The 12,747-nt window shown below is 52.6% G+C and overlaps 3 protein-coding genes across 3 annotated transcripts; all 3 read left to right on the top strand.

Moving 5' to 3' along the window:
- Positions 1–4,433: 4,433 nt before the first annotated feature.
- HD553DRAFT_143415 (FAD binding domain-containing protein) lies at positions 4,434–7,173 on the top strand. Its single transcript, XM_046176683.1, has 8 exons — positions 4,434–4,776; positions 4,965–5,112; positions 5,195–5,473; positions 5,543–5,645; positions 5,728–6,018; positions 6,084–6,139; positions 6,214–6,536; positions 6,612–7,173. Exons 1-8 carry the CDS (start codon positions 4,590–4,592, stop codon positions 7,130–7,132), a joined length of 1,908 nt encoding a protein of 635 aa, XP_046033016.1. The 5' UTR covers positions 4,434–4,589; the 3' UTR covers positions 7,133–7,173.
- Positions 7,174–8,122: 949 nt separating this feature from the next.
- HD553DRAFT_337536 (uncharacterized protein) lies at positions 8,123–9,916 on the top strand (the record flags this gene model as incomplete). The annotated part of the gene is made up of 9 exons (XM_046182291.1): positions 8,123–8,326; positions 8,401–8,454; positions 8,515–8,569; positions 8,653–8,681; positions 8,782–8,928; positions 9,027–9,166; positions 9,254–9,485; positions 9,553–9,642; positions 9,698–9,916. The coding sequence occupies 9 exons, from the start codon at positions 8,123–8,125 to the stop codon at positions 9,914–9,916; spliced, it is 1,170 nt and encodes a 389-aa protein (XP_046033015.1).
- Positions 9,917–10,353: 437 nt separating this feature from the next.
- HD553DRAFT_289656 (chaperonin 10-like protein) lies at positions 10,354–12,344 on the top strand. The gene is made up of 7 exons (XM_046178327.1): positions 10,354–10,455; positions 10,536–10,668; positions 10,802–10,876; positions 11,121–11,180; positions 11,298–11,378; positions 11,462–11,571; positions 11,675–12,344. Exons 1-7 carry the CDS (start codon positions 10,430–10,432, stop codon positions 12,264–12,266), a joined length of 1,077 nt encoding a protein of 358 aa, XP_046033014.1. The 5' UTR covers positions 10,354–10,429; the 3' UTR covers positions 12,267–12,344.
- Positions 12,345–12,747: the final 403 nt, after the last annotated feature.

The raw sequence follows: 12,747 nt of genomic DNA, 5'->3' as shown, positions 1-12,747 counted from the left end.
CTATACTCGAACGACTCCAGGTGGAAGTCTATGGGCTCCGACCCGGGAGTGACTCTGCCCACCACATTAGAGCCTGGAACAACTCACTGAACATCTTCCTGCAACGATGTGGAACATTGAAAGCGGTGATAATATCAGGGGCAGATCTGGCATGGCTACCTTATTTCACTCAATGCGAGAAGCTGAGCTTTACATGTCTCGCTCCTGGTTCAAATTTACCTCAATCCGTCATCGAGGCCCCGCGTCAGACGGTGAACCGGCTGGAAGTGCTTAATGTCGACCTCTCCCTCCTGAAATTTGAGACGCGGTCACAGCTCAAGTCGACCTTCGCGATGATCGAACGGAACGCGACTGAAAGGACCAGGATTACCGTGATTACCCCCTTCGACGTGCATCCACTAAGGTTGCAGTGATCACTCAGAGCCGTCATGCTGCTCGAAAAAGAGGTACACAAGGAATTACCACGGCGACGATCGATATCTAGGGAGTCTGGCAGTCTTCGGCGGACTTGGCCCGAAATTGCGAGACGTGACGGGCGGAAGGCGATACACGTCTCGTTGGTAACTTCTCTCTTGATCACAGGATCACCCAGGACTGTATGTTTTTACGCTCATGGCGAGGCTGTCGTCACCGCATGTAATATATCATGGAGTTTCCGGGTTGCGTGCGATTTGATCGATGAAGAAAGCCGTGAAGCATCATTCGTTCATCGCAGATATCAGCGCGGAGGAGATCTCATAGCCTTCCAGACTTTACTGCTACCCCAACCTTCGTACCTATAGTATAACGGCAATCCTTGCCATCCGATGTATTATGTGCTGTGCTACGCCCGACACAGGACTAGGAGCGTTTCAGATCTGCTCGATTTGCATCCGCAATGCCTCGGCGCGCTTTTGTTCGAAGGATTGGGAATGGGTCTTCGCTGGCGGAAGGTCGATCCGACCGGTCTGATCAAATCCTGGAGTACTCCATGCAGAAACTACTCACCATATACCACATGTCACACTAAGAAACGGATTACCGTAGCAAGCTAGCAATCCAGCAAGTCATCGTTTTTTACCTCGATCCCTACTTCCGCCTCTGCCACGCCCCAGAGTTCCATCACACGCATGATCGATCAGGAGGAATCAGCCGGTACAAAGGTCTTCAATTGCGACCTGACCAGGTCCAAGATCATCAAATCCTTGTACATCCAGACCAAAGGAAAGGATGATGGCGATGGAAGGTACCTAGACGATAAAGAGGATCTGAGGAACCTCGCACTGTCGGCCAAAGTCGCTTTCCACGATGCAATCAAGTACCTTTGGAAGGATGTCACCCTGCATCAAGTTAACACCTTGTATCGGCAGGAAGCGAATGTCGTGAGTCACACGACTCTGTATAACGCTTCATTCGCTAGATTTCTGATCATTTGACCACTTGTGCTCAATCCTTGGGGTGTAGGAACGTATGGTAATCTATTTGAGATCCGTGCGATCGCTCACTGTACCAGATGGATCGCTCAGCTACATACCTTATGGATCGCATTCTTCGCTTCTTGTCGGCGGATATCAGCAGAATGCGCATATCTTCCTTCGATTCTACAATCGGGAATCCTCATCACACATGTGGTACTTGGAGGGAATCAGACTGCTGAAGAACCTCGAGAGCATCTCGGTCCGACGTTGCCCAGTGTCGTCCTTACCAGGCCATCCAGACGTGGGCCTAGAGAGAACGGAAATTCACCAAATAGACGGTCGAGCGATCACTGTTCAGACTGTACTGAGCCATGTCGATGGATGGCCACAGTGGGATGAACCCACAATGCATTTCGGACGTGGGACCTCAGTCCTCGATACTATTGTGATCCATGGAGAACTGCATCGTGAACAAGGCAATTTTGTACACCAAAGCCTATGGGAACAAACCCGAGAGGGACACGAACGAGCTCGTGCACGACTACAGACCGTGCGGAGTCTGTTCCTTTCTGGAAAAGGGATGTATGTCGGGGACCTAACGGACATCCTCGAACTGTTGCCCGCTCTCGAGAGGTTCAGTTGCGAAATCGATTACACCGGGATCAGATACCGAGAAACATCCCCGGGAGCCTCACTGTGCAAGTGGCTATCCCATGGCAAACATGCGTTGATTGAAGCAAGTCTGCGTGAACATGGTATAACCGAGGAGACACCCACGCTACATACCGGTCACGAATATGTTGAAATGAGGGTTGGAGCGGATTTGAGGTGGTTGCCATACTTCCGCCGGTGCAAGAAACTGCGTCTACCTTGCCACATCCGATGGGTGGCCGAGTTCGGATCTGAACCGGTCTTTCATGACATTCAGATCCCCTCGGCCAACAGTCTCGAGGACCTTACCCTGGAGATCATGGATCAAACAACTGTAACACCTTTCCAGGCGAAGCGGGTTATAGAGTTTATCCAGCAAAACACTACCGAGAGAACGAGGGTCTCCATCCGCTTCGTACTCTGCGATGACGGTAGACCGTATCCCGTTTACTCCGAAGATCCGGTTGATTGGGAAGAAGCCTGGGAGATGATGAAAAATTTCGCCCAACATTGCGAAACAAGGCGAATACTTCTTCAATCGTGAGTTAGGTCAATCACGTTTTTGAAAAGCTATTCTAAGCTGACTCCCCGAACGAAAACACTTAGATCATAGATAGTAGCGACAGTCTTCCCGACACAGCTTGTGAAGTCTACAGGGTTCGAATGAATTCCTTGGAGAGTGGATAAATTCGGATTTCGATGCCATGGGACTGGCCAACCATACGCACGGCGCTGTTAACCAATCGCCAAGAGGTTTATGACTACCTCTAAATACCAAGTCTATTGTACTATATCCATGTAACGGTCTTGGTAAGATGGAAAATATGCGAAAACCGATTAGATTCCCATTGACATCGCTCTGATCGGGGTTTCCCTGCTTTAGCTTTTCGGAGACAGCTTCTGTAGCGAAACGGTCGCAATGATAACTGCAAGTAATACGGAGATCACTCTCTGCCCCCAAGTCTAGGACAGTATCTGCGGGTTGAATCGAGATGTTTGCGACAGTCTCGTTTTACGTTTTATAGGAAGAAGCGCGCAGGTCGAGTACGAGCAAATCGCCCGGTCAAAGCAAGGGCTTCAATAAGTCGGCCGCGGCATGATCTGCCGAAGCAGGTTGACCGTCGCAGCTCTGATCTATCTCCAGATATGCAGGAAGAAATAGATACACGTCTATGGTAAAAGAAGTGGATGATCAGGGGATAACAGGACGTATCAGGTCAAATGCTCAGAAGACCGGTGGAAAAGGCAAAGAAGCGAAGGAAGCGGAATTCACGCTTCAAGCACGATCGTAAGGAATTAGTCCAGAGATGGAGCTCAGAAGGGCTGCTAAAGTAGCTTGATAGGTAAGCAAAGCAACAACAAGCAATTAGGTGTACGGAAGGGAACGCTGGATCCCGTGCGAGATCGCAGCTGTCACAACTCGATACGGTAAATGATACTGAGCAGCAGATGAAAATCGCCCGCATCAGTACAGCTTTCGGTACCAGCTCCGAAATCAAGGGATCTGTCAAAATCCGGTGCTCTTATGCTTGTGAGCTCGACATCCCAGGTATTCTCCGTCACACTGGGATATCTTTTCAACTTCCGGTCGGGGACATGCTTGAGGATCCGAATAGCCGCCTCAAGCGGTCAGCGACTCTTCCGGGAGCTGATTCAGGGGAAGAGACGAAACAATCGGGATCCTTACTTGGCCTTCAAAGACGAAAAGATCGTTCGTGATGACGGTGACAGGCCGAGTTACACGCAGGTAAAACGCCCAGAAAGTGTTTCATCTCGAACACGCGAACACAAAAGTGCGGCACTGACTCGGCTGGGAAGCGGGTCGGGCACCTCCGAAGAAGACGAAGGACAAAAGAGATCTGGAGACATGCTTCCCATCATCCTCTCTTCGATTCAACGCATTGTCATCGACCCTCGATAATCTTAACTCGGGCTGTAGTCACATTGCACATGGCTTGTATTCGATCGTTCAATCTAGCTCGGACCGCTAGTTCCCGTAACTCTTCGCCCTCAATCAAACTCTATCACGCCACGGTCATCCTCCGATCGATACTCGACGAGATGTGATCGGTCGACTGTGACAAAAGCTGAAACATGGAACGCCTTCTCTTGTTCTCCTTCTTCTTGCTCGGCCAGTACGCCTTCCACCCTGGCGACATCTTCGTCCCTCCCTGCCGAAACGAATGCCGGGATTCGCTTGGAACGACCGATCCTTGATCCATGATCCATGATCCGCTATTGTGATGAAGATGCCGAAACGGCCGGATCTCGAAACACTCGAAAATTGTCTTGGTAAACCTCGAGACGATGCCGAGAACGATCTGCTCCGGCTGCTCACGAGCGATGGATTCGAAAGATCGAGGATTGATGTCGATACCGAGATCGCGGTCCGCCGGGATGTCAAGCATTTGACGTAGAGCAGGGGTGTAGTTATAGAGTCGACGTCGCCAAATTGGGAACTGGTAAGGTCGTCATCTCGGAAGGACAACTTTCGTAGCGCTATCTCTCTCAAAGACACCCACGAATCGGCTCTTGGACGAGATGACGACTATCAAGGACGAATCCCTCGGACCCGACTCGAAATCTCGGTCGGCTTCGACCTCTCAGTCTACCACCCCGAGCGACCTTCCCGACTCGACGGACGTCTTGATCGTGGGAGCAGGTCCAGTTGGCCTGTTGATCGCCTACCAGCTGTCCAAGTTTGGCTGTCATAACTATATCATCATCGGTGAGCGTCTGGCTAGCTCGTCTTGCCAGATCTTCGTTCGCTAGACACCATCGGCATCGATATTAACACCACTTCTTCTTGTTCCGTCTTCGTCTATAATCCTTCTCCCCTCCTCTTCTCTCCGTTTACCCACCATACCCATGATACAACTATAACCTCAACTACAACATCGTATACTCGATACGTAGACAAAGAGGACAAGACCAATGTCCCGGTCTTCGGGAGAGCGTGTACCATCTGGCCGAGGACGGAAGAGTTGTGGGACCAGCTAGGGTTGATGGACGAGATGTTCTCTGCGGGAGGGGTGATCAGTTCCACGGGGTACAATTTCCGAGAGTGAGTATTTCTCAGTTCCGCCTTACACTCCGTTATTCCTCGCTGATACCGTCTTGGCTCTACTCGCTTTGGGTGATTATAGCGGACAAGCCGTCCCAGGGGCTCTCTCTTTCGCCCACAGGATGGACCAGATCGGGGATACAGCCTTCAAGTTCTGCTTCAACCTTCGTCAACGCAAGATCGAAAAGGTCCTCGAAGGGAAGTTGCTGAAGGAGTTCGGGAGGAAGGTGGTCAGCGGGTTGGCCCTCGAGGGGATGGTCGATGAGAGCTTGAGTGTGAGCGAGCAGGGCGAGGGGGATGACAAGGGGGTCGAGGTCAGGGTTCGAGAGGTGGCCAGCGATACCATTCGGACGGTCCGAGCGTGAGTCTGAGGGACCTGAGCCTAGGGTATTGACTAATGTAGATCCTAACGAGAACGATATGACTGCAGGAAATACTTAATCGGGACGGATGGAGGTAAATCCACCGTCAGAAAACTCGCTGGCATCCCTTTCATCGGCTCGAAATCGGGCGCCAAATGGATTCGTATGGACGTGAGTCTTGCCTGCCTCGCCTTACTCTATGGGCAGAGTACGATGCTGATGAAACCTCGCTTGGTCTTGCAACTTCCCGCAGGCCTTGATCGATACCGACATCCCCAACCCCAGATGCCTCAACTCGGTCCAATCCTCCACGCACGGCCTTATTCTGTTTTGCCCTGTAGACGACAACCTGACCCGAATCGGGTACGTCTTCTCAGAGCACCTGCAGAAGAAGTGGAAGTTGGGGGAAGAGACCGTGACAGGTCCGGCTGTGGAGAACGGCGGGTTGGGCGGGTTGAAGTTGGAAGCGGTGATCGAAGAGGCACAGGAGGCGGTCAAGCCTTTCAGGTTGGATTTCAAGCGGGTCGATTGGTATACTATCTATGTGAGTAGCGAGAATGAAACCGGTAGCTCCATGAGCGGAAGCTGAACTCTAAGCGCCGTTTCTAGGGAATCGGGCAATGTATCGCAGGAGAGTTTGTCAAAGGTCGAACCATTCTGGCGGGGTGAGTCGGTCTTCTTGCTCGAACCACCCGCTACCTAACCGCTTGCTAACTCAAGCGTTGTGGCCCCATCTCAGCGATGCCTGTCATACGCACTCCAGTGGGTCCGCTCAAGGCCTCAACACGGGCTCTCACGACGCCATCAACCTCGCCTGGAAACTCGCTCTCGCCCTCAAAGGCCTCTCCTCGCCCAAACTCATGCTCGGAAGCTACGCCGAGGAGAGGAAACAGCTCGTTCAAAAGGTCATCGATAACGATTCGATCATCGCCACGTTGATAAGCGGAAACTACCCGGAAAAGTATAAAAATCGAACGGGCGAGAGCACGAGGGACCTGTTGACCGAATGGTGTGAGAACGCGGAGAACAAAAACTTTACGTTGGGATTGTCTGTCGCATATGGTGAGTCCTTATCCTGGCTGGGGTTGTAGCTCCCTTGGTCTTTGCACATGCTGAACCGCTACTTGATTTTTGCAGCTCATGAAAACTTGCTCGACGTGCCCACGGCTTCTCGGACCATCTCTGCGATCTTACCGGGAGAACGGGGTCCAGATGGACCTCTCAATAAAATCGGGACGGGCGAATCCATCCGTTTACATTCGACTATGCCCCTCTGTGGTCGATTCTACATCGCCGTCTTTACTGGGGCGCCTCATCAACTTCGAGCGCAGGCAGGTTTAAGAACATTCCGTACATCTTTGGACGGACCATCGCCCTTCACAAAGGCTGTGCCTCGGGTCGAGGAGCTGGTAGAATACGTCACCCTCGTCGCAGGGGCTGATATCGGCACGGCAGAGATCCTCCAAGGTTGCGCGCCGTTCGGGAAGACGTACTTTGATCCGCTGAGGAGGACGCACGAGGCATATGGCATCGATACGATGACCGGTGGTGTGGTGGTCTTCAGGCCTGATGGGCACGTAGGAACAGTGGCGCCGTTGGGGGAAGAGACGAATGGGTTATTGAAGAGGTATTTCGAGAGGTTTTGTAAGGTCGACTAGAAGCGCTCTGCTATACGATCTGAGGTTTCATGCTTGCTTGACGTTCAGGCGTGATTTGCGCATATCGATATCACTGTCCGAGAGCGCACGGACGTGAGAACCGCCCTGACGAACTGCTCGCAGCTGGGACTGATGCGGCTGAGTGTTTCGGACGAGACAAAGATCAGAGATATCGTCGCACTGGGTCACGACCCCTAATTCTGAAACTGGCCCGATCGGCTTCCACACCGTGCACCGTGATGACGTCTAGAAGGATTCTCGTGCCTTCCAGAAAGTCTCCCACGCCACCTCCACCTGCCAGCTGAGAAAGAAGGGTCGGTTCAAGGACAAGGAGCATCATGTGATGATTCGCGAAACACGACGCCCGCGTGTCATGGTAGCTCCCGCGCCTCCTCCCCTCCGCCGCCTCGCCTCCTGCGCTCCCCTTTCGCCGAGGCGACGATCATTCGAAATCTCCTTTGAAACTCAATCAGAACCAGAAACGCGAGAACCAGGTCGAACTGGTCTCCTTTCCTCGAGCCGGATCGACATTGTGATCATCCACCATGGATCTTTGCAATCGAAACGCTGATGATCATCCAGTCTTATCTGCATCTCACCCGAAGAATCCTCCCTTTCGCGGGTCCTTGACCTGTTCGACCTGCCAGCCTCCAGGATGGCGGTCGTGATGGAAACGCGAGTGAAGATCCGGACGGGACTCCTTCGACCCCCTCCTTTCGATCGAAACAGCAGGGACCTGCTCCTATTCCCGCCTCGTCGTACTCGTGCTATACATCGGGATAGGGGTCGATCGCTCCACTCCATATGGCTCTTGGTCGAGTATATAGAGTCGGGGGTCGATGCGCCCTCGAGCAGAAATTCCCTCTTGCGTCGATTCGGTATACCCCAATACATTCTCCAGCGAAATCCAGAGCGCGACACCCTTCTCGCCTAACCCCTGACGACTCATACCAATCTCACACCCTCTTACCACCTTGAACTCGATACAATATGTCTATGGGTACGGGTACTCCGCCGATGAACATCCTCGAGCCGATCATCAAGGCTCAGATGGAGAAGGATCTGTTCAAGAACCTCGGAGGGTTCATCGTCGGATACGCCATCGACGCGGCCATGTTCGGGATGATGTTGGTCATGTTGACCGATTGGCTGCGGTATGCGCCTAAAGAGAGCAAGACGATTAAGGCAGTCTTGGTAAGTACCGAAGGCGGTCGGTCCACAACAGTGGTAGTTTGTTGATGGTTCGCTCGACTTTGTTTCTCATCTAGGCATATTCAGTTATAGCAGGGACAGTCGGTACGGCCTTCAACATTCATATCATGGTGAGTCTCATTCGGCATCATCACCGTAAGACCCCTCAAACTTATGAACCTACCCGTTAGATCTTCCACTTTATGCAAAACTTCGGGAAATTTGCCCCTTTCGTCATGGCCCCCCGTCAGTCCTTGAACGCTCGTCATGATTCTCTCATCACCTGCGATGTTGACATGTATTTCCACGGCAAAATCCTTCATTCATAGGCAGCGGAGGATGGGCTATTCTCGGATGCGTCAGCGTTCCTCCCATCCAGGCAAGCATGAGTAATTTATCGCATGATCCCCCCTCCCCCGCTAATGACCCTTTCCACTATTCCACCTTCGTTCTTATAGGCCTTCTACGCCATGAGAGCCTTTCGGCTCAACAACAACAACTACTTCGTTCTCGCTATTATCACTATGGGGATCTTGACCCAATTCGGAGACTCAATCTCCATTTCGGTCTTGCATTATTCGACTCCGCCTCTTGACAGGAAGACTGTAAGTCATTCCGCAGTCCCGTGTGATTGTTTCACATGGACATTGACGCCTTTCAACCCTTGACGCCCCTTCCATGGATCTCGGAATCGAACACCTAGGTCGCCAGCACTCCAATCTACGTCTGGGTCTCGTCCACCTTTTTCACTGATGGGCTCATCACCGGGTTCATCATCTACGGTCTCAAGAAGAACAAGACCGGATACACCGAGACTTCCCGATTGATCAACAAGCTCGTCACGTAGGTTACTTCCGGTCACAAAAGATATTCTCTTGAAGAAACTTCACTGACTTATGTTGATCATCTTTTATGGCTGCCTGACTTTAGCATCACCATCGAAGCGGCCCTCCCAGCGACGATCACCTCGATAGGTTTCCTCGCGACCTTTGTCAACTCGGGGAACACGGACCTGTTCATCCTCTTTTGGGAAATGTTCCACCCGAAGATGTACATCTTGCCCTTCATCGCCGTCTTGAACTCTCGGACCAAGTTGAGGCGAGAGGGAGGAGGCAGTACGCAGGGTACTGGAGGGTCGACGGATGGGCATGGGCAGCATTCGGTGAGTCCGCCAGGAACTAAGGAGATCCTCAAATCCATACTGAAGCGGATCGTCCTTGGAACCGTAGCACGGAACCTTCATCTTGAGTTCGTTGCCTAGCGAACCGTCGAGTGCCAAGTTGGACGGAATCCATATCGAGACCAAGACCGAGCGACAGGTGAGCCCAGTCACCCCCCCCGATCTCTTCATCTTCCCATCCGTTCTCCCTGTAGCCGAACGATCTTGGACACTCAGTTGACGTTGCTTCGAACTTGCAGGAACACCCCATGATCCCCTATACCGTCGGTCTGAACCGTCAACGCCGGGATGACGAATCCAGCATCGGAGGTCTTACGGACGAACGACACGGAGGATCCACCGCCAACGATAGCACCACGGCTCTGAGCCCCTTTGCGGCCTTTCGACAGGGTCAGGGCGGGGTTGCCCGATGAAGTTGATAAGGCAGTTGAGGTTGGAGAACGATAGAGACAGAAAAGGTCGAGAGCGAGCCCGGGAGGAGGGGCATGAGATACGATGGATAGATCTCTTCTCTCCGGGTCGAAGGAGGAGAGCGTGGTTTCTTTTTGGTTTCGATGTAGGATATTAGATTGCACACTTGCTAGCTGCTAGGTCATCATGTATTCTCTCTCTCTCCTCGTCACACTTGTTGTACAAGTAACAATCAATCGAATGCGATCGGTCGTCAACCGTCCCTCTGTCGTCCGTGAATTAGCTTCCGGGCAGCGTGAATTACGTCACCTCCAGCCCAGAACCGAGTATCGGCCCGAGCTAGTGACCGGGCCGGTACGTTTCCGGAACAAAGATCCAGCGATCGAATATAAGGGGATACAGCCATGCCCACCGAGGTCGATGCTCCACCACCTGGACGTCTGGATCTTACAAGACCTGCTCTAGATAAAAACACCTCGGACTAAACCTATTGCAACCTAACATCCTAATCGAAAATGTCGCCCATCAACTCTTCCCGAGGGTAAGCCTTCCGCCCCCCTCGCGCTTGATAGCACCTTCCTACGGATCACACGCTCATCCCTCCCATCCGCCTTTCGACAGATACGCCATCCACGACCAGAAGGACTACAAGAACTTCAAATTGACCGACTATGAGCTCAAGAGGGAACAGGCGGACGATGTGACCGTCCACGTCGAGTGTTGTGGGACTTGCGGGTCGGACCATCATACCATCGTACGTTGAACGTCTTGATCAAGAAAGCGCTGCTTTTCCGAGACGGTCCCCCTCGGTTCGGGAACAAAATAGGAAATCAAGGCCGAATGCTGATCATGGCGCTGTTCTTTTCGTGTGCTTGTTTTTTTCGCAGAGCGGTGGATGGGGTCCTTTCGTAGCCCCCTTCTGTGTGACCGGGCACGAGATCGTAGGAGAAGTCGTCCAGGTCGTAAGTCGTGCCGTCGAGGCTCTTTTGCCCGGAGATCCCATCCTAGGGTGTCGGTGTCGTTGTGATGATGATGCTGACTGGTCGTTGTCTTCTCATTCTTCTCCTTCGCCCCAATCGGGTCACCTAATTATGTATTGCTGAACTGCAAATGCACCCCTCGTCCGCTCTGAATCGTCTGACAACCTGGACATAACATGGTCTCACGCGTCCAATCCGTCCTATACGACTCAACGCGAGAGAATAGGGTTCCAACGTCAAGAACCTGCAAGTCGGCCAACGAGTCGGGATCGGCGCACAGAGCTCGGTGAGCATTAATAACCTGGTCTAACCTCCAGGCACAGCCAAACGTGAAGAGCTGATCTCAATTTCAATCTCGCGCGCTGCCTTCTTTTCCTGGTTTGTATCGTGTTCGTGATCGCAGAGTTGCATGGAATGCAAGTACTGCAAGAACGATAACGAAAACTACTGCCCCGTAGCTTGGACCGATACTTACCAAGGAAAGGTACGTCCGCCTGCTATTTCTGCTCCTTTGCTCCTTTTTCCTCTGGACGACCCACTGACATTGTGAATTTGACGTCACGTTAGTACCCGAACGGCGACTTTTCTCAGGGAGGTTACTCGACCCACGTGAGGGCGCATCAACAGTTCGTCTTTCCTCTCCCCGAGGGGTTGAGGAGCGTGGATGCCGCTTCGATGTGAGTACATGCGCTGGGGAGGATGTGAGAGGACATTAGCAGCGGACTCGAAGCTGATGCCTGTCTCCGCGATGTGATTCCGTGTTCGCATTCACCTTTGCAGGCTCTGCGCCGGAGTGACGTCGTACAGCCCGTTGAACAGGCACAACATCGGCAAGGGGAGCAAGGTCGGCGTCGTCGGTCTCGGTGGTCTGGGTCACTACGCCGTCCTCTTCGCCAAAGCTCTCGGGGCCGAGGTCGTCGTCTTTTCCCACTCGGAGCGTAAGAAGGAGGACGCGCTCAAGATGGGCGCCGACGAGTTTGTCATTACCAACAAGGGGTTCGAGGAAAAGTACAAAATGTCCCTGGACATCATCGTCTGCACCTCGTCCTCTTCCTCGTTGCCCTTGAACGAGTTCATCACCACCCTGGACGTCGGCAAACACTTTGTCTTTGTCGGTATGCCCGAGGACGAATGGCCTTCCCTCACCTCGCAGGCCATGGCCCCGAACGGAGCTTTCGTCGGGTCGAGCCATATCGGGTGTAGGACCGAGATCCTCAAGATGCTCGACCTGGCCGTGGAGAAGAACGTCAAGCCGTGGATCACGACGAGGCCGATGAAGGAGGCCGCTCAGTCGATCGAGGATGTCGAGACGGGCAAGGCGAGGTACAGGACGATCTTGTTGCAGGATATCGATCGGGAGGTTCAGGCTTGAGGGGTGTGAGGGTTGCACGCGGAAAGGCTAGAAGTCTATGGCATCTCTGTAGAATCATATCAATTGCATTTCGACCTGTTCTCGCCTGCTCTGCCATTGTGCCGGTCCCGTCCGATCTGACATTCATATGCGTGTTGAGGTGGTCCGAATCCTCGGGTTGAATATGCTCTACGGCCACTAGCGGAGGCAAATCTTCGGGAGCGAATTTCGGGGAACCTTGAGGTTCGAAGCTGATTGACATCCATCAATTCGCAAACACTACTGTTCCTGTCACCGGCATGCCTTCACTACATATTCGCTCCGATAGCTTGAGCTGCTCAATGCTGTTCGTATCTGCTTAGACATTAGGTATCCTGATTGAAAAAGGCAAACAGGCTCGACGCCTATAACAACAACCACAACGTCAACATCCAGGTCCTTTGACCGAACATGGCAACCCCGGATGTCATGTCCTTTCCAGGCGCATCTTCTCACCCGGGTC

Source organism: Filobasidium floriforme (assembly GCF_021052385.1).
Source record: "Filobasidium floriforme strain CBS 6241 chromosome Unknown HD553scaffold_27, whole genome shotgun sequence".
Taxonomy (NCBI): Eukaryota; Fungi; Basidiomycota; class Tremellomycetes; order Filobasidiales; family Filobasidiaceae; genus Filobasidium; species Filobasidium floriforme.
Note: the sequence above shows the minus strand (reverse complement) of the source record. Positions and strands in the feature narration are given on the sequence as shown.

Coding starts and splice junctions, on each gene's coding strand:
- HD553DRAFT_143415 (XM_046176683.1), top strand. CDS start 4,590: ATGACGACTATCAAGGACGAATCCCTCGGACCCGACTCGAAATCTCGG. Junction 4,777..4,964: donor TCATAACTATATCATCATCG/GTGAGCGTCTGG, acceptor CTCGATACGTAG/ACAAAGAGGACAAGACCAAT. Junction 5,474..5,542: donor ACCATTCGGACGGTCCGAGC/GTGAGTCTGAGG, acceptor ATATGACTGCAG/GAAATACTTAATCGGGACGG.
- HD553DRAFT_289656 (XM_046178327.1), top strand. CDS start 10,430: ATGTCGCCCATCAACTCTTCCCGAGG. Junction 10,669..10,801: donor GGTCGGACCATCATACCATC/GTACGTTGAACG, acceptor TTTTTTTCGCAG/AGCGGTGGATGGGGTCCTTT. Junction 11,572..11,674: donor AGCGTGGATGCCGCTTCGAT/GTGAGTACATGC, acceptor TCACCTTTGCAG/GCTCTGCGCCGGAGTGACGT.